This window comes from Hesperophylax consimilis, chromosome 27 (assembly GCF_061612785.1).
Source record: "Hesperophylax consimilis isolate HC1 chromosome 27, BYU_Hcon_1.0, whole genome shotgun sequence".
Lineage (NCBI taxonomy): Eukaryota > Metazoa > Arthropoda > Insecta > Trichoptera > Limnephilidae > Hesperophylax > Hesperophylax consimilis.
Window position 1 is genome coordinate 28550787 of NC_142862.1, and position 21435 is coordinate 28572221.

At 38.4% G+C, this 21435-nt stretch overlaps 1 protein-coding gene and 1 long non-coding RNA gene across 3 annotated transcripts; one reads left to right on the forward strand and one right to left on the reverse strand.

Moving 5' to 3' along the window:
• Positions 1-84: 84 nt before the first annotated feature.
• Positions 85-13718, forward strand: dgt1 (KAT8 regulatory NSL complex subunit dim gamma-tubulin 1). 2 transcript variants are annotated; one of them, XM_089647856.1, is made up of 9 exons: positions 85-216; positions 604-854; positions 1831-2036; positions 3496-3609; positions 4106-4203; positions 6076-6393; positions 8620-8756; positions 11530-11796; positions 13275-13718. In XM_089647856.1, the coding sequence occupies exons 2-9, from the start codon at positions 717-719 to the stop codon at positions 13347-13349; spliced, it is 1353 nt and encodes a 450-aa protein (XP_089503982.1). In that variant the 5' UTR covers positions 85-216; positions 604-716; the 3' UTR covers positions 13350-13718. The 2 variants fall into 2 exon arrangements, with proteins under 2 accessions (XP_089503982.1, XP_089503983.1); XM_089647857.1 differs by lacking the exon at positions 85-216 and adding an exon at positions 389-518.
• A 2861-nt stretch (positions 13719-16579) lies between these two features.
• On the reverse strand, positions 16580-20036 carry LOC149410898 (uncharacterized). Its single transcript, XR_016304981.1, has 2 exons — positions 19175-20036; positions 16580-16960 (listed from the first exon to the last, which is right to left on the reverse strand). It is a non-coding gene; the product is annotated as an uncharacterized LOC149410898 (long non-coding RNA).
• Between the last annotated feature and the right edge of the window lie 1399 nt (positions 20037-21435).

Genomic DNA, 21435 nt, shown 5'->3' on the forward strand with positions numbered 1-21435 from the left:
TAAAGATCACGTTATTGTAATTAATGCAACCATCTGTGCGTTTTTAAATAATTCACTTTTATTTGCCGTAAATTATTCACTTCAGTTTTAATCTGTCACAATGACTTTGTCACTTTATCATTTGTGATGAAACGATGATTAGACGCCATTGCAATATTTTCTGCGAACTTGTGGTGAGTTCTCCTGATGTTAAGCGGCGATCTGTAATATTCACAGGTATGGAAAACACATAAAAAATAATTCATATTATGCTAGAATGTGTGAAGATTGAGTTAGTAATATTTTTACAGTGATTTCGTCTGATTTATGGCTGAAATTAAAACATTAAAATGACGAACCTCAGTTACGATGTTATTCTTCCGAAAATGGCCGACTCACCACCATATACAAACTAGTGTCAACAGGGTCGTCGAAAATTATAATTTAAAGTGTTTTCCCTTGAAATTCGATATAAACATTTCCAAAAATCACGAAAGAATGTTTCCTAGTATTTCATATATTCAAATACTTCAATTAACGTAAATAATAAAAGTCAAATATAATTTTGAAGGTGTCTAGGTAAAGGCGGGAATTTCAAATTTATGTGTTTTCGTTCCATTTCAGGTTTGACGATGTTTCGCCAGATAAACTATCGAGAGAATTAATAAAATGATAGTGTTCTTCTCAGGGATGATCTTAAATTGTTATTAAAGTGAAAGTAACAATTGAACAGATAAATGTCAAATAATCAGCAAACAATACCTGTCCAGGGTAAAATAATCAGGATGGTGGCCCCATACAAAGTGACGCCCAGCGGATCTCGGAAAGCTATGACCACCACAAAGAGTGAGGAAGATGCCCTCATTCGGGCCCAGGTAATTATATCTATAATAATATCAAGAAATATGAAGTCCTGATTGTCTAAGGCAGTAGAATGTACAACTGTTAACATTGAAGTGACCTGTAGACCAGTGATGGTATGTCTGGGAAAAGTCCCCAGATCTGTGGGATTTTGAATTTCAAAGGGAGAAAAAAAAAATCTTTTTCAGGGGGATTTTGAAGATGACGATTTTATGTAAAATGCATTTTGTTCAGTGGCCATCTATGAGTGATGTGTTAACAGCTGATGTGAAGAAACATAGTGGTTTGTGTTTATGAAATATTATGTGTTGATAAGGGGATTTCACTGTTTTCATAAACTAATGTAGATATCTGGCTATGGCCCGGTATATCAGTAATTTTATCTATATAATATAATTTATTTAATGTAGATATAAGCAACACGACCGACACGTCTCTCATAGCGAACATAAGATGGGCCGGTGTATCGGCTGCATTTTAAGCCTGGCTAGAGAGATATTTATATTTGTTAAGTTGCTCTCTGAATAGGAGCCAATGCAAGATAGATAAACCTAGTGAAACCATTAATGCTGACATACTGGCTTGTATTAAACCTGTACCTTTTTTTTGCATTTTTGCCTACTTTTCAAGGTTGAAGTTCCGAATTTTTCGAATCTGGGGAGATTTACTTTTTGGCATACCATCACTGCTGTAGACTGTTAAGGGTGCACATTATTATTATGTGATAGAAAGTTGTCTTCCACACTGCCCACATTACATTTTATATTACATAGTGTGTGCACTGCATTATTATTATGTGAAAGAAAGTTACTTCCCCACTGCCCACATTACACAATGTGTGCACTGCATTATTTATTATGTGATAGAAACTTCCCCACTGCCCACATTACATTTTATATTGAAAATAATGGTAGTCAGTGACACTAATTTGAGAAGTGGGTTTGGGGTGTGAAGTGAAGGGAGTATATTCAGTGTATTGGTCGGTTACAGGTGTATACAGAGGTGGAGGAGAAGTCCAAGCTGTGCGCGTACCGGCGCCACGCGTGCCACCTACCGCGGCTGACGGGACACGTTTACTGCGCGCAGCACGTGCTATGCGACCCGGCCGCCCCCTACCGGCGCTGTCGCCACGCCACACCCGGCGGCCGGCGCTGCCACACTCCCGCGCCCGTCACCAACTATCCTCGGGACCTGGGGTGAGTTGTCCTTGCCCTTTCTATCCTGCAACCACTATTCCTGGGACCTGATGGCTGTGCTTGTTCGACACCTCTTTTGGACACATTTGAAAAGCATGAAAATTAATAGTTTTTAGGTTTCGGACTAGTTGTGCTCAACTGCATGGATCTCTTCAAGACTCAGGTTCACTACTTTATTTTTCTTACCAAAACCTTATTTAAGAACCTCTGCAAAGCATCCGCAAATAAGTTAAAGGGATGTGATTGGCTATTCAAATCTGATTATCGTTGGTTTTTGATTCTGAATGGTATTGCGATATCTGTTGAGCCATTTGACTAGGTCCACAACACCTAGATCAAACAGTGCTCATATTTTACTTTTAAAATCCATGTTCATAAATTTATTCCTGCGCTCCCAGAGTTGAACCTCTAACCTCGCCATTTAAGTGAAATGTATTCACCACAACAGCTGGGGGGTTATTCTGTATCTAAATCAGTCAATTTGCAATTTGATGGGAGCACTCTCCCCAATAAATACTCCATTGAAATGCTTGGAGTTACTATATCAGACCAGCTCAAGTATCGGGGATCCATAGAAGCCCGAGTAAATCAGGCCTCCAAGAAGTTGGGCGTCTTGTACAGGGCTAGGAGATTCTTCAACAGTGACCAGCTGCTGACCCTGTACAAGTCTCGAGTCCGCCCAACTATTGAATTTGGGAGCCACCTTTGGGCTGGTGCCCCAAAATACTTAATAAACCTGCTTGAATCTGTGCAAAGGAGAGCGATCCGTCTGATTGACAATCCGTTGTTAACAGACCGATTGCCTTCTCTAATGCATAGACGCAATGTAGGCATGCTGTGTCTGTTCTACGGGTATTTCAATGGAGCCTGCTCCAAGGAGCTAGCAGCATTGATTCCTGATGCACCGGTGCACGTGCGCGAAACGCGACGGACACGAACTGAACACCCGTTCACGGTTGACGTTGGCTTCATGAGAACGGGCCGTTTTTACGACTCGTTTTTGTGTAAGTCGGCTCGTATGTGGAACGAGCTACCGGCATCTGTTTTTCCTCCCTCCTATAATCCGAGCCTCTTCAAGGCCCGCATTAACAAATCCCTTCCTACAGCCCCTACCTTATTCCGCGTCACAACGCCGCCCAACCGGGTGGTGACATAGTTCCCCTGTCTGTACACTGCACAGGCAGGGAAGCTCTTGTGAGGTGTCACATAAAAAAAAAAAAAAAAAAAATTAAAAAAAAGTCGCATCAGAGCTTCTTTGGTGTCTTGATCCTCTTCCTGATCCATCTACATTAGAACTCCTGTTATGTAAGTTACATGCGACTAATTTAACCCTGTCTATAGACCTACTTTAAGCTAATGCAAAAGATACAGAATCACAGTTTGTTGTTGGCTGCTTGTAATAAAAGATGATATATGTAAATGAACTATGAATGAATGTTGGTTTGTGTCTCCGTTGCAGGTTGTGTTTTGAGCACGCTCGAGCCAGCCTGGCCACGCGCACGCGCTCGGTGAGTCGACACACGCTCAAGCCTTCCCCGGAGGGAATGCTGCTGTCATTAGCGCACTACGTTAAGTGAGTACCAACAAACCCTGCCACTCAACTAAACATTTCTTCTAATTAATTTGTAGTTAAAAACAAGTTAAAGTTTCACAACAAGAACTTTTTTAAATTCTGTTTTGGCACATAATCACCAGTACCATATTATATATATACATATATATTATATTTTTCATTTAAAATACACCAAATCTATATTGTGTCGGGTGCGATGTCATGACAAATGAATTTTGTCATATGATAGATACTCAGTACTGAATTTTGTATGCTAAATTTGAGACATTATTATGTTATGTTTCTGCATTTTAATGGGCAAACTAAGAAAGCTCTTAGTAATGATCCTCGCACATTCCATTGATACCGGTTCCGTTCCCAAAAACAGATTTATTTTCTGTCAGGTTTTTTTCATAAACAAACTCACGTATGAAGCCGGTTGGAATGGGGTAAAGTACCACTGTGCTACTATTTGACATGAATAATAGCATTATAACAATGTGTGTGTTGCTTGCAGTCCCGGAAGGCCCCGCACGGAGTCGTGTGCCTCGCAGGTGTCTGTGGTGAGCGACGCCTCCGACCGTCCCGACTCTCCCCTGCACACAGATCCCTTCAGTGAGTACCAATGCACGTCCGTCTCATTTCCTTTGCCTTCATTGGCTTACCAACCTCTCCTTTAGCATAGGAAGTCTTGGCTCAGGGAGTGGAAACATGACCTGCAAGAGCCATCCCAATCCAAGTGTGAGCTACTGTCCTCTGGCTGAATGACACTGGGAAAGTGTCACGAACGGTAACGGTACCTCCGGGATACAGGGTTGCATCTAGTAGAATAGACCTTACACCAGCATTCGGGCCTCTGCTGGTGTGAACCTTCTATTTCCCTAAATACTTGTGGGATCAAAAATGGTCCATTGAAACAAAAGCTAGTGGTCTAAGAGAAGAGAGCTGAGGCCACCTCGGTGGACTCTTTCCTCTCGGAGCCTTCGGGGAACCAAGGGGCAGTGGAGAGGAGAGCTGAGACCACAATATTTTCTTCCCTCGTGGCCCTTCAGGGAACTTGGGTGACTTTCGATGGAACAACCCTTATTGCTAAATGATACTCTAGGGCAGTGTTCCGCAAAGTGTGCTCCGCGGCACACTGGTGTGCCGTGGCCATTCGTAAGTGTGCCGTGAGTCCCGCGTCACTTCTCACAAAGTTCTCTGTAAATCGGTCTTTACTTTTCTGTGCGGCGCGGCGGCGGGAGGTGGCGTGGGTGGGACTCGATCGCTGCGAAGTGGCCGTGTGCTACGCCGCTACGCTACATTATCACGTGTGCTACACTACATAAGTGGGGTGCTATTGCTACATTATCACGTGATTGCGCACGAGCTATCGGGGTGCATGAGCGTGACAACATAACATTACGATTTCATGGAGCTTAAAACTGATCGGACACTAAAATTAAAATTTTCTGAAACAGAGTTAGCACATTTTGGCTCCACGTAAATAATGAGTATCCACTGCTGTCAAAGCGAGCTATTGCAATTCTATTACCATTTGCCACGACCTATTTATGCGAATTGGGGTTTTCAACTCTCACGATAAAGTAAAAAAAAAGAGAACGCCTGAGGACGATCGACGAAGAGATGCGAGCAGCGTTATCAACGATTGTTCCAAATTTTGATCGTCTGTGTTCAGTTAAACAGGCTCACATTTCGCATTAAACATCTTTTCGTGTTATATTGATTTTAATAATAAATATTAATAAAATATTCTTTTTGGTAAATTTTGGTTCGGAGTGGCCACGCGTATTACGAATAATTTTTAGAAAATAACTTTAGATATGCCGTAATTACTATAAAAGGAAACTTTTTGGCTTGGTGGCGGCGGAAAAATATGCATTTTAATTATCAATTGCGTAAAATTAAAATTCACTTCTCGAACCGATTCGGTGACAGTTCGCGGTCATTCTGTCACTGTTATGTGATAAATATCAATCATAATTACACAAACCCGGCTAGACAAACCCTGCTTTGCCAAACAAACCATTCAAAACCTGAGATGTTTTTTTAAATTATGATGTCATGCAGCTTTCGTAGTTTAACCTCAAAGTTCGCCGTTATTCGTAATAAGCCTAGCCAATCCTATCCAAAATTTACCTTGTTTTTTTTTCTTTGGTGTACCGTTAAAATTTCTTGATTAGTTAGGTGTACCGTGAACATAAAAAGTTTGCGGAACACTGCTCTAGGGGATCCATACGTGGGAAAACGGGGACCTGGAAACAAACTCAAAGGAATGAGTTGAAATGGGAGAAAGCACAATGGGGCCATGGTCTTAGTGCTCATGGGAACTATCCATATACCATCTCCTCTTTAATAAAAGTATATTTTATTTAGCTATAATTTTTTTCATTTTATATCTAGCGGTATACCTCTACTACAATAATATGCTATTCCCTACATACATATTAATATTTATTATTTAATAACCTCTCCAATCTCCCACAGAGCACGTAGACGCGACGGAGGTGAACTCTTGGCTGTGCCCGCGGGTGCTGGAGTGCTGGAGCTCCTCCTCAGACAGTGAGGTGCCGCGCGCCGGGGGCCCGGACGAAGACTCCTCAGGGGCGGAAGACACGGGGCTGGACGGGCAGCCGCTGAGGTTTGCCGGGATCTACTCTTGCGAGGAGGTGGTGAGCGAGACGGGGTCCAGCCTGCGGAGACTGCAGGAGTTGTACCTGCAGCAGCTGCGGGGGCTCTCTACGCGGCTGCGAGAGGCCCGGCGCACCTACCTCACACAGCTCAAGCGAGAGAAGGAGAGCAACTGTAAGTAACGTCTTAATCATCCTTCTTATTCTCAACTTCAGTATGACTGATTGTACCAGTAGCGACTAGTGGTCAAAATATGTGGAGGTTCACCATGTCATTATGCAAACATTCTCGTAAAAACTCTGTGATATCCAAAACAAACTACTGTTCTAAATAATTCCGCAAGTCCGCCTCATATTTATATACATATTTATTTAGTGTTAAGGGACATACTTGACTTAATAAAATCCAAATAATGTCAGGAATCACTGGTTAAAGTAAGTTTAGCTTGTCCCTTAACCCTTTTGCTGCCCGTATGTAAACACAAGATAGATACTCCCACGCCAAGGATTTTAAGAATTTTTTATATTGCCTCATTACTTATTATCCTTAGCACTTAGAGATTGTAAATTATTACCAAAACAAAATAAACTTGTTTACGTTACACTCTTGAAAAGTCTAAACAAGATATCTTTATGAATTGATGCATTATTTGACGAATAAAAACTATCTATGAAACATCAACAAACTTCGACCCGCCGCCATTATCAAATCAGTAATCTCACCAACACATACAGACATACTATAGTAATATCAGTATTCACATCTCTGAAGTGGGACCTCTGTGACATTTCTCACGATACACTTGTGACAATATTATTGTTTTAAACTTCATTATTTATTAAACTTTTATTTACAGTTTCTTATCGTATTAATTATGTTTATAGTTTTTATTCGAATGGTAGACTTAAAAACAGGAATGAATACACAATGCCACATTACACTGGGAACACATATCGAGCCATTTTTCTGCGGCTTTGTTGTTTTGTATTCGCACAAACATGGCCGGCTCTGTATGGCTTGGATTGTTTTGATGTTACCGGTATTGGCTCAGACGTAATGGTGTGTCATGATGAGAAGAATGAGGAGTTGAGTCGAGTTGAGTATTTTTGAGGTGTTTTGCGATTAATTGTCTTATCACACATAACTGATAATCGGAGAAGCTCATACCTGAATTTTTTATGCTGTTGTGTACAGTAAAAGAATTTAACAGATATAAGAAAGAGACAATATTCCCTTATTTGGTCATGAGACAAGAAGCGTCGAGCCATGATAGAGGGTTAAACAAAAAAAATATTAGGAAAAACGACAAATTAACACAATAATTAGTTTCTAAACACAGATAATTAAAATAAAATGTATATGATTATTTTTTCACTCGAAAAGCGGATATAACAACTTATTTCATTTAAAATAACAAAACATGTTGATTAACACAAAACTTATTTGCACTAAAAATATGAGTAGTTAATAAAAACAATTTGTTAAAATAATAACGTTAGAACCACGATTCGTTGCAGATTCTAAGTATTCGCTAACCGTCGAGATAAGAAGGAACCACGTGATACACTAACACAACTACGCGCGCGCGGGGAATTCAAACACTGAGAGGGGAAATATTGTAGTCTCCAGTTTGACGAGGTCTTTCATAATATAAACAAAATCATTTGTCACATCTGTGTAGAGATGTCGCTAGATAAAGGTTCAAATTATTTTTTAAGCCTAAGTTTTGCGCCATCTATACAGAAAGTTCCGAGATATCGCAAGATGAAATTAAAATCACGCATGATTGCGCGCGGCAGCGAGGGCCCGGAATCTAATCAAACATAGATGCGTACGGCAGCCTCCGGGTTAACACCCTGTGTAAATGATACTAATTGTTAATGCTTTATAATATAAACCACTCGAGTTTCGTATTGTGATGAGGCATGTTGGAAATTTTGTATGTTCTTCGGCGCTCGGGAATTTTTATACTGGCCGATAATGAGGAAGTGCGTAGCTCCTCGGCTTCTTAGACCCTGCCGCCACTGATTGTGACCCCCATCCACTCCTCACTGTCCCGTGCGACACAGAGAACTAAGGACGCTTGTGATTGACCATTCCAACGTATCGGTGACTTTGCCAGTGACCAGAGTTTCTCCAGTTTTGAGTTCTCAGTTTGGCGAGCAAAATGTCCAAAATACCCATAAACTCTATTTAGTATACTTTCATTTCCCCTCTTGAATAAAAAAAAATACCCACAAACTCTAATCAGTATAGTTTCATTTCCTGCTTGAATGTACACAATTTTCCTTGTTGGAATAGGCCATTAAAATAAACATATTGAAATAAGCTCTTAGAAGCTGATTTAAACAAGTCGGGCAAACCTTTAAATAACATCAATGTGTATTGATTGATTTGCAGGCAGCATTACGGCGCAGGAGCCCCACACGCTAGAGGAGCGTCACGACCTCAGCACGCTCAAGGCTGCCATCGCCTACCACCGTAAGACAGGTGTGGACGCCGTCCTGCAGAGGAAACTTCAAGAGAAGAGGGCCAAGGTACATTCTCTTCACACACTATCGCCAATCCGTTTGATACACTCCTTTGCTCAATAGAACATATTATGCAGCTTGATTTGTTAGCTTTTGTGTTTCTTCTCTTCTGCTAGATAAATATCTTTGAAACCGGGTTTTCAATAACTCACAAAATTTTCTTTAAAATAAACACAATTGTATAAAGTAGTACACATATGTACATACATTCATGCACACATATACAGGGTGTATCGGCACGTACCCGACAAACTTTAACCAGCTATTCCTTAGCACATTTGGAGTAAAAAATGTTATGGGCACTTTGCTGTCCGGTAACATTTTTTTTAATAAAAAATTTACTATTCATATTTTCGCCACGTGTCACCAATGTTTTATTCTTTGTCAAAGTTTGCAATATTTTGTTCAAGTTTCGTTGAATAATGTATGTACGTACCTACGTTGGCGCGCTTTTACTATCACAACGAAATGGCACGGTACCATTCGTCTCATTTTTAACTATTATTATTTAGTGTGTACGAAAGAGCGAGGACACTTTTTGACACACTTGCTAATAACAGCTGTTGAACACGAGATTCAATGCAAATGACAGTGACGGAGTGTGGATTTTTATTTATTTTTTGTTTTTAATGGAAAAAAAATGTTACCGGACAACAAAGCGCAAATAACATTTTTTACTTCAAATATGCTGAGGAATAGCTGGTTAAAATTTGTCAGGTACTTTTATTTATTTATTCGAGACACAAACAGTACTTGCCGATACACCCTGTACCTATACATATACATATATAAAACACACAGGCATATGCTGGTTAAAATTTGTCAGGTACTTGCCGATACACCCTGTATACATATACATATATAAACACACAGGCATATACTTACATTATTTGGTGGCGATTTTAAATTGATTAAATCTTTTTATTTGTTTTGTTTCGTCAGGTAAGTTATTATTACAGTAGAACCTCGTTAATTCGAAATCCAGCGGACATCAAAAATCGAATTTCGAATTAACGAATTCCCACGTATTTCGAAATTTTATGAAAAAAAAAAAAAAAAAAATACGCCGAAAATCGGATTTTCTCGGCCGCCTCTTCAAATCCGGGTGGTATTTTAGTTGTAAATTCGTATTAATACCAATTATTTCTTTATTTTCGCGGTCGATTACCGTGGCGGCCGGCCCTGTAAATTCAGATATTCGTAAAAATGCTATATATTTACGCGTAAATCGAGATTTCGCTGCCGATTTCGGTCGCGGCCTACCCTTTAAATTGAGATATTCGTAAAAATACGATATATTTCCGCGTAAATCGAGATTTCACGGTAATTTTCCGTCGCGGCCGGCCCTTTATTTCAAATATCTGAATTTGAATTCGTAAAAATACGATATATTTCCGTGTAAAACGAGGATTCGCGGCCGTATTCCGTCGCGGCCGGCTCTTCAAATTCAGATATTCGAAATAAATTCATAAAGATGCTATATATTTACGCGTAAATCGAGATTTCGCTGCCGATTTCGGTCGCGGCCTACCCTTTAAATTGAGATATTCGTAAAAATACGATATATTTCCGCGTAAAACGAGAATTCGCGGCCGTATTACGTCGCGGCCGGCTCTTCAAATTCAGATATTCGAAATAAAAATATGATATATTTCCGCGTTAATCGAATTTTGTCGGCAGTTTTTCGTCGCGGCCGGCCTTTTAAGTTCAGATATTTGAAGTAAATTCGTAAAAATATGTCATATTTCGGGATGGATCGAAAATTTTCGGCCGATTTCCATCGCGCCGTATTTTTTCAACGCGGATATTCGAAGTAAAGTTAGTAAAAATACGATATATTTACGCGTAAATCGAAATTACGCGGCCGAGTTTCGTCGCGGCCGACCCTTTAAATGCAGATATTTGGCGTAAACTCGTAAAACTACGACATATATCCGCGTAAAATGTATTTTCTCGGCCCTTTAAACGGATATTCGAAATAAATTTGAAAAAATACGACATTCCAGTGTAAATCGATTCAGATTTACAAAATAATAATACTAATTAGGACGATGTATAACCACGTAAAAATACATTTTTCGGCGTTTTACCGCCACGGCTGACTTTTAGATTCAGATTTACGAAATATTATGATTTATTTTCGCAAAAATCAAATTTTTTCGAATTACACGAACAAATTTTCGTGCGCGGACAAAAATAAATTTCGAATTACGAATTAACGAATTTCGAATTAAAAAAAATTTTGTATGAAAAAATTTTTCAGCGGAAATTTTTTTTGCGAAAATTTCGAATTACGCGTTTTTTCGAATTATCGGGGTTCGAATTAACGGGGTTCTACTGTATTAAGTATACGAGTAAAAGATCTTAAGTTTCACTGTCCAAATGTAGTTATTGTTTTTGAATTTCGTCGGTAATGGTCGGTATCCATAAAAAGAGCATATTTTGTAAGTATGCACTATAATCCGCCGCTTTCACTAATTGGTACACTTGCCCGCTTTTTAGGATGGCCAATTATTGAGAGATACTGTATTTTTAAATTTTTGAATTAATGTTCATTTAAATGTTATGATTTTACAAGTAACAGGTATTTCAATAGAAAATGCTCTAAAAAAAAAAAACTCGAGCATCATTGATCCCGCACCGATGAACAACCGAGAAATACTCAATTGTGCACTCAACATTTATACGACTTGTACTACAGCTCGTCTGTGGAAAGAAGGCAGGGAAGCCCCTACTACATGCTCCACCCTCCTACTACATGTGTTGTGTTATGTTGCAGATAAGCGAGGGCGTTGTGAGGGGAGGCGCGGTGTGGAGCGGGCGCTGCCAGTTCTGCGAGGGCGGCGTCAAGTGCAGCCTGGCGGCGGTGCCGTCGGCGCGCCACTGCGCCAAGCACATCCTGGGCGACCGTCACCAGGTCCTGTTCCGGCGCTGCGGGGCCCGGCGCGCCGGTCTAGTGTGTCGCGAGCCCATCCCGGCCCTGCAGCCCAGCGACACCTGCACCCTGCACCACCACCTGCTGCCCTACCAGACCTTCACACTCAAGGTACCTCCCACTTGTCTGCTTTGACTGCTTCGTCCACTGCAGACTGAGACTGTTATATAGGTAGTTCAATAGAGCCTGATGTATGGAGCCAGCAGCATTGATCATCGGTGAACTCCACAGACACAAGTGGAGCACCTGTTCGTTTGGGTCGTTCCTTCAACTCTTTTTTGTGTAACTCAGCTCACATTTAGAACTATCTGCTGGCATCTGTAATTACGCTCTGAATTTATTCTGCGGTAAATATACCATTACTTTATTGTTTATGTATGTAGTTTTTTTTTTATGTTATGTTGACATTGAATCACTCCCGGTATTTATGTAAAAAAATAAAAATGTTTTTATTAAAGTTCTATAGAAATAGTCATAATTTTTTTGTTTTTTTTTTGGTCAATTTATTTTTTTTAAACATACAATATAACACAAAACCTTAAATAAAAATTAATTGTAATAACACACTATCTTCACCTAAATTCTGTACAGTGTGGTATTCCTTGAAGCACTCTGGGACATGCAATGCTACTTGGCACCATTTAAACTCCTTTGCTCCCATTGAAACAATACCCCGAGTTAGACTCGCAAAGTTTATAAATCTTGATTCCGAATCATTTGTATAGTCTTGGATATCTGATTCATCAGGTTCTGCCAGAATATCCTCGATTTCATTAAGATTCAATCGTCTTCAATACAAAGTAAAAATGAATCACAGAATTATCTGTAGATTGAAATAAAAATAAATCTTCAATATTGATTATTTTAAAATTATTTCAAGAAACATCCTTTGATTCTGATCTAGAATGAAAGAACCCTTTATCTTTCAGTTGTCTTAGTATTGAGTGAGGTGTCAATGCATAGTACTTAGTATTGAGTGAGGTGCCAACGCATAGTACTTAGTATTGAGTGAGGTGTCAACTCATAGTACTTAGTATTGAGTGAGGTGTCAACGCATAGTACTTAGTATTGAGTGAGGTTTCATTGTATAGTACTTAGTATTGAGTGAGGTGACAATGCAAAGTACTTTGTATTGAGTGAGGTGTCAATACATAGTATTGAGTGTGGTGTCAATGCATATACTTTTTACGTAAAAATAAATACACCCTAAATGATGGCGGCTCAGAATAAACAGAACTAACGGAATGGGTTAATAAATCCCATCCTACAAAATGGGAGATCCGGAAAGAATACAATGCTGATTTAAGTGCAATAAATAAGTTAAGAAAGGGAAGCTTTGATTGTTTAAACATGAGCGGGTAAGCAAGGAAGGGAGTGTAAGAAAAATATGATGCAAAAAAAAAGTAGGAAAACGACCAGGAAAGTCATGACACAATCAAGCGAATCAAAAAACTCAATCGGGGTATGTCTAGAGTCGGAAGAGTATGTGGGAGATGATGTAGTACGAATGTGAATGAAGCAAGGAGTATGTGGGCAATCCATCACAGTTTCATGTCTTAGAAATTTCTAACCATGTTATTCTTTTGCAGAAACATGAATCGGATTCTGAGGACACGGCCATGGAAACGCCGAGCCTCAACAACTCCTCGGACGCGCCCACCTGACGCTGGAGAGCCTCCACCTGCTTCATCCAGTCACTGCCCGGGGCCCGGCCCTGAGCAAGCACCAAACACAGCAGCTGCCATTTATTGATCATTCGGCCAAATGTTGAAATTGAATAACTTCGCTTCCCAACTGCGGTCTAACGAAACGAAATGGCTGTTGAATGAAGCTATTGTATCAGTTTGATGTTATAACCGAATGAGACTGCTGAATTAGTGGCACAGTAGTGTGGACTTAGAAGGGAATTGACCATTACCTAATGTTAGTATGTATCGCCTTATGTTCATCATTATTACATATTACTAGAGTTAAAAACCAAAGTTTATTAAAACGCAATCATATTTGTAAATATAATCAGTTTTTTTTTTAAATTATTTATTATTTTTTACTGTAGAGAGATAAAGTACAGATAGAGGTGTGTAGCAGAAGTCGGGGACGCCCGAGGAAGACATGGCACGACCAAGCGAATCAGATACTTCGAGTCGGACCATGTCAGGAGTCAGAATAATAGAAGAGGATGTATGAATGTGAATGAGGCAAGGAGTGTGTGCCAAGACTGAGTTGTTTGGCGGTTCGTCCTCCCTGCCTACCCCTGCGGAGAAACGGCGTGATGGTTAGTTAGTTAGTTGTTGTTTGTCATGAAGTTATCTCATTTACTCCCTACTTCTGGTGAACTTAACCCCTCAGGCCCCGGGCATATTCTGTCAGAAGAACGGAGTATTTCCGCTTTGCTAAAAATCCAAATAAATTGATTATTTCTGTAATTTCTATCCGAAAACTAAAAACTCTTTTTGAAAGGTGAAGAAATACACTTTCAAACTTTATTATTGGAAATAAATTTACAAAGTTTTCAAAATGGCTAAGCTTACATTATTTAGACTAAACACTGAACTAAATTATTGATTAATCAATTAAAAAAACACACATTTTATTAGAAAAATGCATTAAACATAATTTGTCACCAATTTTTTGTCATTTCGTTTAAAAATAATTAATAAAAAATTCACAAAGTATCATAATTTTTTTCACAAATTGTGGTCGGAACCTTTTGTTTCATAGAGGTGTACATTTAAATTCTTTTATCGTTAACCTCTAGATTTAAATATAAAGCGTGGTGTTTTCTCTTTCTAACACCGTTTAGATCATATTTCTCACCAAGACAGACAGCAAGGGAGACCATATGATCTGATCCCAAAAGCGAACAAATTAGCCAGAAGGTTTAATAAAACATCTGCCCTCATGATAGACACTGTAACTCTAAGAAAAAGAAGGAGGAAGCGCAACGCGGCTTAGGGGCCGTTCAAGTATTACGTAAGCAGATTTATTACAATTATTTACCCCCTTGTCACCAAAAGTAAGCAAAGCTCTTACCCCCCCCCCCCCCCCTCCCATGCTTACGTAAAAATTGGTACCTATATGCATTTTTCTGTTAGTGTATTCTGTTTTTTTATTGATTCATAAGTAGCACTTATAAAATAGACTTAGGATAGAGGACTTTTGCACATAATATTCATTTAAACAAACTTTATTGACACAATGGGAATCCCCGAATATGTATTCGGTTTTCAAACATAGACAAATGTGTGGGTTGCCAATGTGTAAAAAAAAAAAACTACTGCCGAGCAGTGCTGACGTAATCACTATCTCGACCCCCCCACCCCCCCATGTCATTAAAAATAAGCAAAGCAAAGACCATCCTGCCCCCCTATAGTGCTTACATAATACTTGAACGGCCCCTTAACACAAAAATGAATCACAATAATAATTTACTAAGCATTTTCGAATGTTGAAATTCTTACAGATCCATTTCATTGATGGCCATAGACCTTATGTAACTTGGCCACAACGGTTTTCTTTTAAGCAATAAGGACACACCTGCATTGGTGATCTACTGATTGGTTTTACTAATACTTCCTATATTTGTGCCACACTCCAGAGTGTGACAAGAGTAGGTATAGAACCCAGATAATTAGAAAAAAATATCCAAGGTATTTTATTTTCTACAACGATTTAAAATGTTGCCATTTTCGTTTTTCTGCCAAAAAGACATGTTGGTTTTTAATTGTGAATTTGGGGACGTTGACATCACGGCGGGCGACGTTTGTGACAGCCCTTTCATCAGCCTGTAACTTTCTATGTCATAATGACGTTGTAGCCAGTTGGACCCTTTTTGGAAACTTTAAAAAACAATCTAAAACCATTTCAGTTTTTAAAATCGATAATTATGAAAATATTAACAATTCACATTTTTAGTATTATTTTATTTATTTTATATTATAGAAACAAATATGATTTACAGAGATGAAACAATATACAAGAATAAGATACTTCATGTTGTGTACCTATGATTCCTTGTAATGTCTGCTAAGTGGTATGTTTCTTCCTTAATTACCAGGTGACGTGTGTAGTATATAGGTGTGTGTGTCTGTCTGTATGTATGCGCATTGAACAGTTTAAATTATTGACATGATTCCACTTTTGAATTTGGGCAGTGAATCTGAAAAAATATCAATGTTAGAGTTAAGACAAATATTATTTAGCTCGGTTAATTGGCGAATTAGATGCTGTATTTGTTTTATAATTAAACATGTGGAATAGCACTGTATCTCGTGTACGTCTCAAAGGTATGTTAAAGTTAATAAGGAACAGAAGTTCGGTACAGTCAATGTCATTGTTTAAAATTCTGTATAAATATTGAGTCAGCTACTGCTCGTCTTCGCTGCAAAGTTTCAAATGTACACTCAAAGTTAATTATAATGATTAGAATCAGAAAAATTAGCTTCAAGCCATCCACACATTAATTTCTAACGGTATTCCTAGTTTATGTGAAATACCCCATATAAATGAATGTGCAACTGAAGATATGCCCTGCATGAATGTGACGGCAGTCTTCCAGTCTTCCTTCATTATAGCCTGTCATTCGAGACAATACATTGTGCCATTCCAATATCACAGTAAATTCTTACATTGTAATCGTAACCCTTGGGGTGATTTTGCACAAAAACGCTATACAAATCATCAATCTATATTATTATTATTCTACAAAAGACAAAGACATAACACTAAATCTGAAGTGACCTACCTACCTGTATCGGTATGAACATAAAGGATGCTAGCAAGTAATATTTGTACAGCACCTTTGAGGTGATTTTCACAAAAATCACACGATTACAAATAATCCAATTAAATTATTACTACATAGTGGACTATTGCTAATGTCTTTCTCGGGCGTCTCCGAATTCTTCCACCATTCACTACTGTATACCACAATGTTACTGTTAAAAAACTACATTACATCAACTTTAATTCCACTCCGTATCTCATTCCAGTGCAGAGGTATTGCGTTAAGTATTCCTCGGGCGTCCCCGACTTTTCCTACCGTTCTCTAAACACTCCTGGCACTAATAAGAACAAACTTTGAAATTTTCAGCAATATTGGTTGCCTACTTTTCGAGTTTTGCGAACAAAAACATACCCAGGCTGAATTTTTATATAAAACGTGTACCTGGCATTGCTATGGATTTTTCTTTAGGCCTTTTTAAGATATACAATTCCGTAGTACATCATTTGGATGCATCTCATAAGGTTTAGCCAGCGTTAGCAATGTAAGCGCCTGAAAATATTTTGTTTACAACTTGATTACAAAACATCGACTTTTCTCTACTTTCTATAAATAAAAATAATGATCATGGATGATAATGAAGACCCTATCAAAAATCCGTTGCGTAGTTTAAAAGAACTAAGCGCACAAACAGAGAGACGCGGATAGCAACTTTATTTTATACTAGGTATTTAGAGAACAATCTATTGTTGGATTTTGAAATGAGAATATTTTTGGTTCCTAACATAATGCCCTTTTTCCACAGTACCTACCTACCTAACTTTCCTAACTATCACTATTTACAAACTTGATTTTAAACTGCTTATTTGAAAAATGGAACAGAAAAAATGAAAATCGAATTCTTTGATTTTGAACAGAAAGAAGAGCATTATATTTTGTTTCTGGTTGGTGATGTTGGTTGTGAAGATAATATCGTTTTTTTGTTCATTTTGTTATAATTTTGCGCTCTAAATTATTATCGAACTTTCATTCAAAATATAAAAAATAGTGATTGTGTTCTGTGCCCGAATTCCTCCAGCAAATGTTCTCGTGGTCAGTGATTTCATTATCCTACATTCACTTTCATCCAAATGCTTCAGACATTATATTATATAATTCATTTGATCGTTGTACATCAAAAATGGGTTATGTGCACAGACATAGGAATTAATAGACGAGAAGATAATGGCGAGGGGTAAAATCAACTGTTGAAGAACGAAGGGAGTGAAGCTGACTGTGATTCGTCAATAAATCAATCTGACAGTAAATAGGCATCTCGCATTATAATATCACCATTTACTTCTTAAAAGTAAAATCTGCTTTTGAATGAATAGACATTTTTACATGGGAGCGCAAATTACTCGCCACGTTATGAACTAATTTGCGAAGTCCAAATTCGGCAAAAAAATTCGGTTTTATTTTCAGAGTCGAATATTTCGTTTAAGTATTTAGTGTTTTGTGTTTCGCGTCCAGACGTTTCTCGATGTGATAGTAACAACTGATTCATATTATACGATGTGAATATGCTTAAAATAAAGTAAAATAATGCTTATATATGGAATGTAATACGACAATTGGGTTTATTATCTTTTTCACATCTATTTTTACAAGTTTTCATAGCATAAGTCAACATTTTGCCGTGTTATTTCGTAAAATGAACCGATGATGCCTCGACCATAGTTCGCACAAGAATGATGACGTCACGTTTTCAAATTTCACTTGAGGCCATACGCGAGCACAGCCGGCTCCAATGGAACCGGTATGGGGAGTGGGGATAATACGCTTTTAATCACTTTAGGGCAGGTCTACTAATATTCATATGTCTATGGTTATGTGATGATTTTGACGAAAATGAGTTAAATATACAGTTTTTGCATTTTTTTATCCGCCTTCAACAATTTGTGCCGTATGATAGGAACGAATATTTAAGGTGATAGAAAAAGAGTCATGTGCCAATAATCAAAATTTTGCATTTAAATAAGAGCCACGCAATCTTATTTTACATGACCCATATTTAACCTTTTAACCGCGTTAATTTGCTCCGTTTTATCTATACCCGTACGCGGTACATATTTTCAAATACCTATGCACGCAATTAAATGTCAAATTAAAGCATTCTGGCATGATTTATTGGACTATACACGGTGTCCGGAAACTCGTAGTACAAGCGGGAAACTGGAGAATCTACACCACATGGGGAACCCAAAAAAACATAAAGTTTTTTGATTTGAGCATTTTCAAAAAAAAAACAAAAAAATATATTTTTCGGCTATTTTAGGGTTAAAGTTTTTTCTGGTGTTTAGGGTTAAATAACAGATGTTTTAACCCTGCAGAGCAGAAATATTTTATGATTACACCGGGTTAAATGAAGGGTGATTTCAAAATAATGCTTCAAATCCGAGTTTCTTCATTTGTTTTACTTTCAAATAGTTTTAATTAGTTGGGTACTTTGATCTTCAGTAATAATTTATAAGAATTTGATTAAAAAAAAAAAAAAAAAATCAACTTCAAACTCGATAACGAAAGCTCAAATAAAAAAAAAATATACTACAAAAACGACTCCAAATGTGATGTAGATTCACCAGTTTCCCGCTTGTACTACGAGTTTCCGGACACCCTGTATAGACAGAACAGATTATTCTCCACAATATGATAAAAAATCCTTGTGTGTCAACACTCTTAGATGTTTATAAAAACAAAAACATAAAATTTCATACAAAGACGTACCGTATTTTTTTAATGTGGTCCCGCCATTCACTCGGCGTGTGTGTACATAGGTGATAGACACAAGTGGGACACCATGAGCACTTATCATTTTTAGTTATGAAAACTTTTTCTAAAACTGAACACTTAAATTTTATGTCACAAAATATAATAACAAAATTGGACTAACGCCATCCGTTGACAAAATTGTAAACTATAGCACTCGAAGGCGCAAAGAGGCTCACTTGATTATCGATGTTTTTTAATGAAATACAATTTTATTTTCGAGAAATTCTTGTAGATGTCAGCATCGTGATAGTTCTACAAATGTTCAAGCTAGCGGGAAATAAATTTATGTCGAATGACCGCTGGAATATCGGCATTCAAAGTTTCCGTATCAACTGTTGATACAGCCGCGTATGAGTATGGACTTTTTGCCGTAGCAACAGTTGATACGGCCGCGTGCAAAGAGTTAATCTAAAATTCTCATAATATGGCAGTACATAGTGATACATCAATCAGTTAGGACAAATAATGTTAAAAATAAGTAAATCCTTAAAAACAAGCAGGTTGGTTGGCCTAGATGCAAATGAAAACAGCCAGAACGAGTGCGTAAGTGATGCTAAATAGCAGCAGCGTCACGGCCATTCTCAGGAGCAGGCTGGCTGACTGCACGGTGAGCCCCACGCTCCGGGGGCTGGTGGAGGGCTGGGTCTCCATGACCTCCGGGCCCTGAGAACTGGGGAAGGTTTTAGTGCTGACGTTATTGCTCATTGTGATGTGGTCCACAAAGACCAGGAAAGGAGCACCCTCGGGGATCGCTTTGAATTCAACGCATATTTTCTGTAACAAATTAAGTATGTTACAATAAGTGGAAGGAAGAACATTATTATTAGGTACATCTATATTTTTTAAACTGTGCCCTTCTCACTAGGGCAGGGGTCGGCAGACCTTGGTTCTTCAATTCCAGCTTCACCTGCACTCCTCTGCATCCTCATTGGAAGAGCACGACACACAGCTGCCAAATCAATATGGGGACCAATTGATTTAACTTACTCTCAAATGATAGAGAAAGTACAAAAGAAGTTTCTGAGATATTTATATCTTAGAGACTTTGGATATTATCCCTGGTTATATCCATCAGCCTTTTTGTCTGGCATGCTGAGTATTAATAGCCTCACCGATAGAAGGTAAACTGCTTTGCTGACAACAGCATATTAACTTTTAAACGGTAACATCTGTATTCCAGATATAATAGAAAAATTTGAGTTTTATGTCCCCGACAATTACACAAGAGCGCGCAGGCACAGAACCTTTGTCGTTCCAAAATGCAGAACTAACTTACCATTAGTAATGCCGCTCGGAAAAAAGATTCTGTTACTAAATTACCTGTCCCCTGATATAGATACTTTCCAATTAAATATTAAACAGTTCAAAAACGCAATTATTACAAAATAAAATAAAATGTTTATTTATTATTTGTTATGTATAACTGTAAATGTGCATTTAAAATAAAATAAAATAAATAAATCAACTAAAACGGAAATATCGCTATTCAGATGCAAAAATATTCTACCCACTGGAAATGATAGCTAGATGTAGTCAACCAGAGCCAAGTTAGCTTCTCAGAAGCTGGGCGTACTGTGTACAGTAGAGTCCTGTAGGGCCTGCAGGTAGTTCACAACTTGCTGACCCTGTACAAATAGCAAGTGAGCCCCCATAAATAAACCATTCGCTATGTGGATACATTCATATACTTACAATGTAGATCCACATTTGTCTAATTTAATAACCCTGCACACACATCGTATTCCAGCCGCCTACAAAGGTGTGGAGATGAGGTCTCATACTCCTGTTCCATAATATTTTAGCACATAACTTGTTTTAAATGGAGTAATATTTATGTCATATAACATATATACAATATAACATTTTCCTATCATTTTTGGCAACCGAAGTGCTATGTATAGTATACCACTTACACTCTGATAACATTTTCCTATCAACTTTATGGTAAGGGTGAGCAGGTACTCACGATGGGCTCCACTTTCAGCTCAGGGTAGTTGAAGCGCACGGGGAAACTGTCCCAGCAGCTGGTGTTGGAGTAGGTGAGGCTGCCCAGGGTGTGGCGGCGTCCGTTGGTGACCAGCAGACGGAAGGCGGGCTTCTGGCTTTTAAGGAACACGCGAAGCAAGCTCTCCTTGTTGCCGTCCATGTCGCTCCGCGTGCCGCGGAACAGGTGGCAGAACTTTAGGTCCTTGCTGACCTGAACACATTACACTGAA

Excerpts from the sequence above, each read along its gene's own strand:
- dgt1 (XM_089647856.1), top strand. The coding sequence starts at position 717 with ATGTCAAATAATCAGCAAACAATACCTGTCCAGGGTAAAATAATCAGG. Across the intron at positions 855-1,830 it reads ATGCCCTCATTCGGGCCCAG|GTGTATACAGAGGTGGAGGA; the intron begins GTAATTATATCT and ends GGTCGGTTACAG. Across the intron at positions 2,037-3,495 it reads AACTATCCTCGGGACCTGGG|GTTGTGTTTTGAGCACGCTC; the intron begins GTGAGTTGTCCT and ends TCTCCGTTGCAG.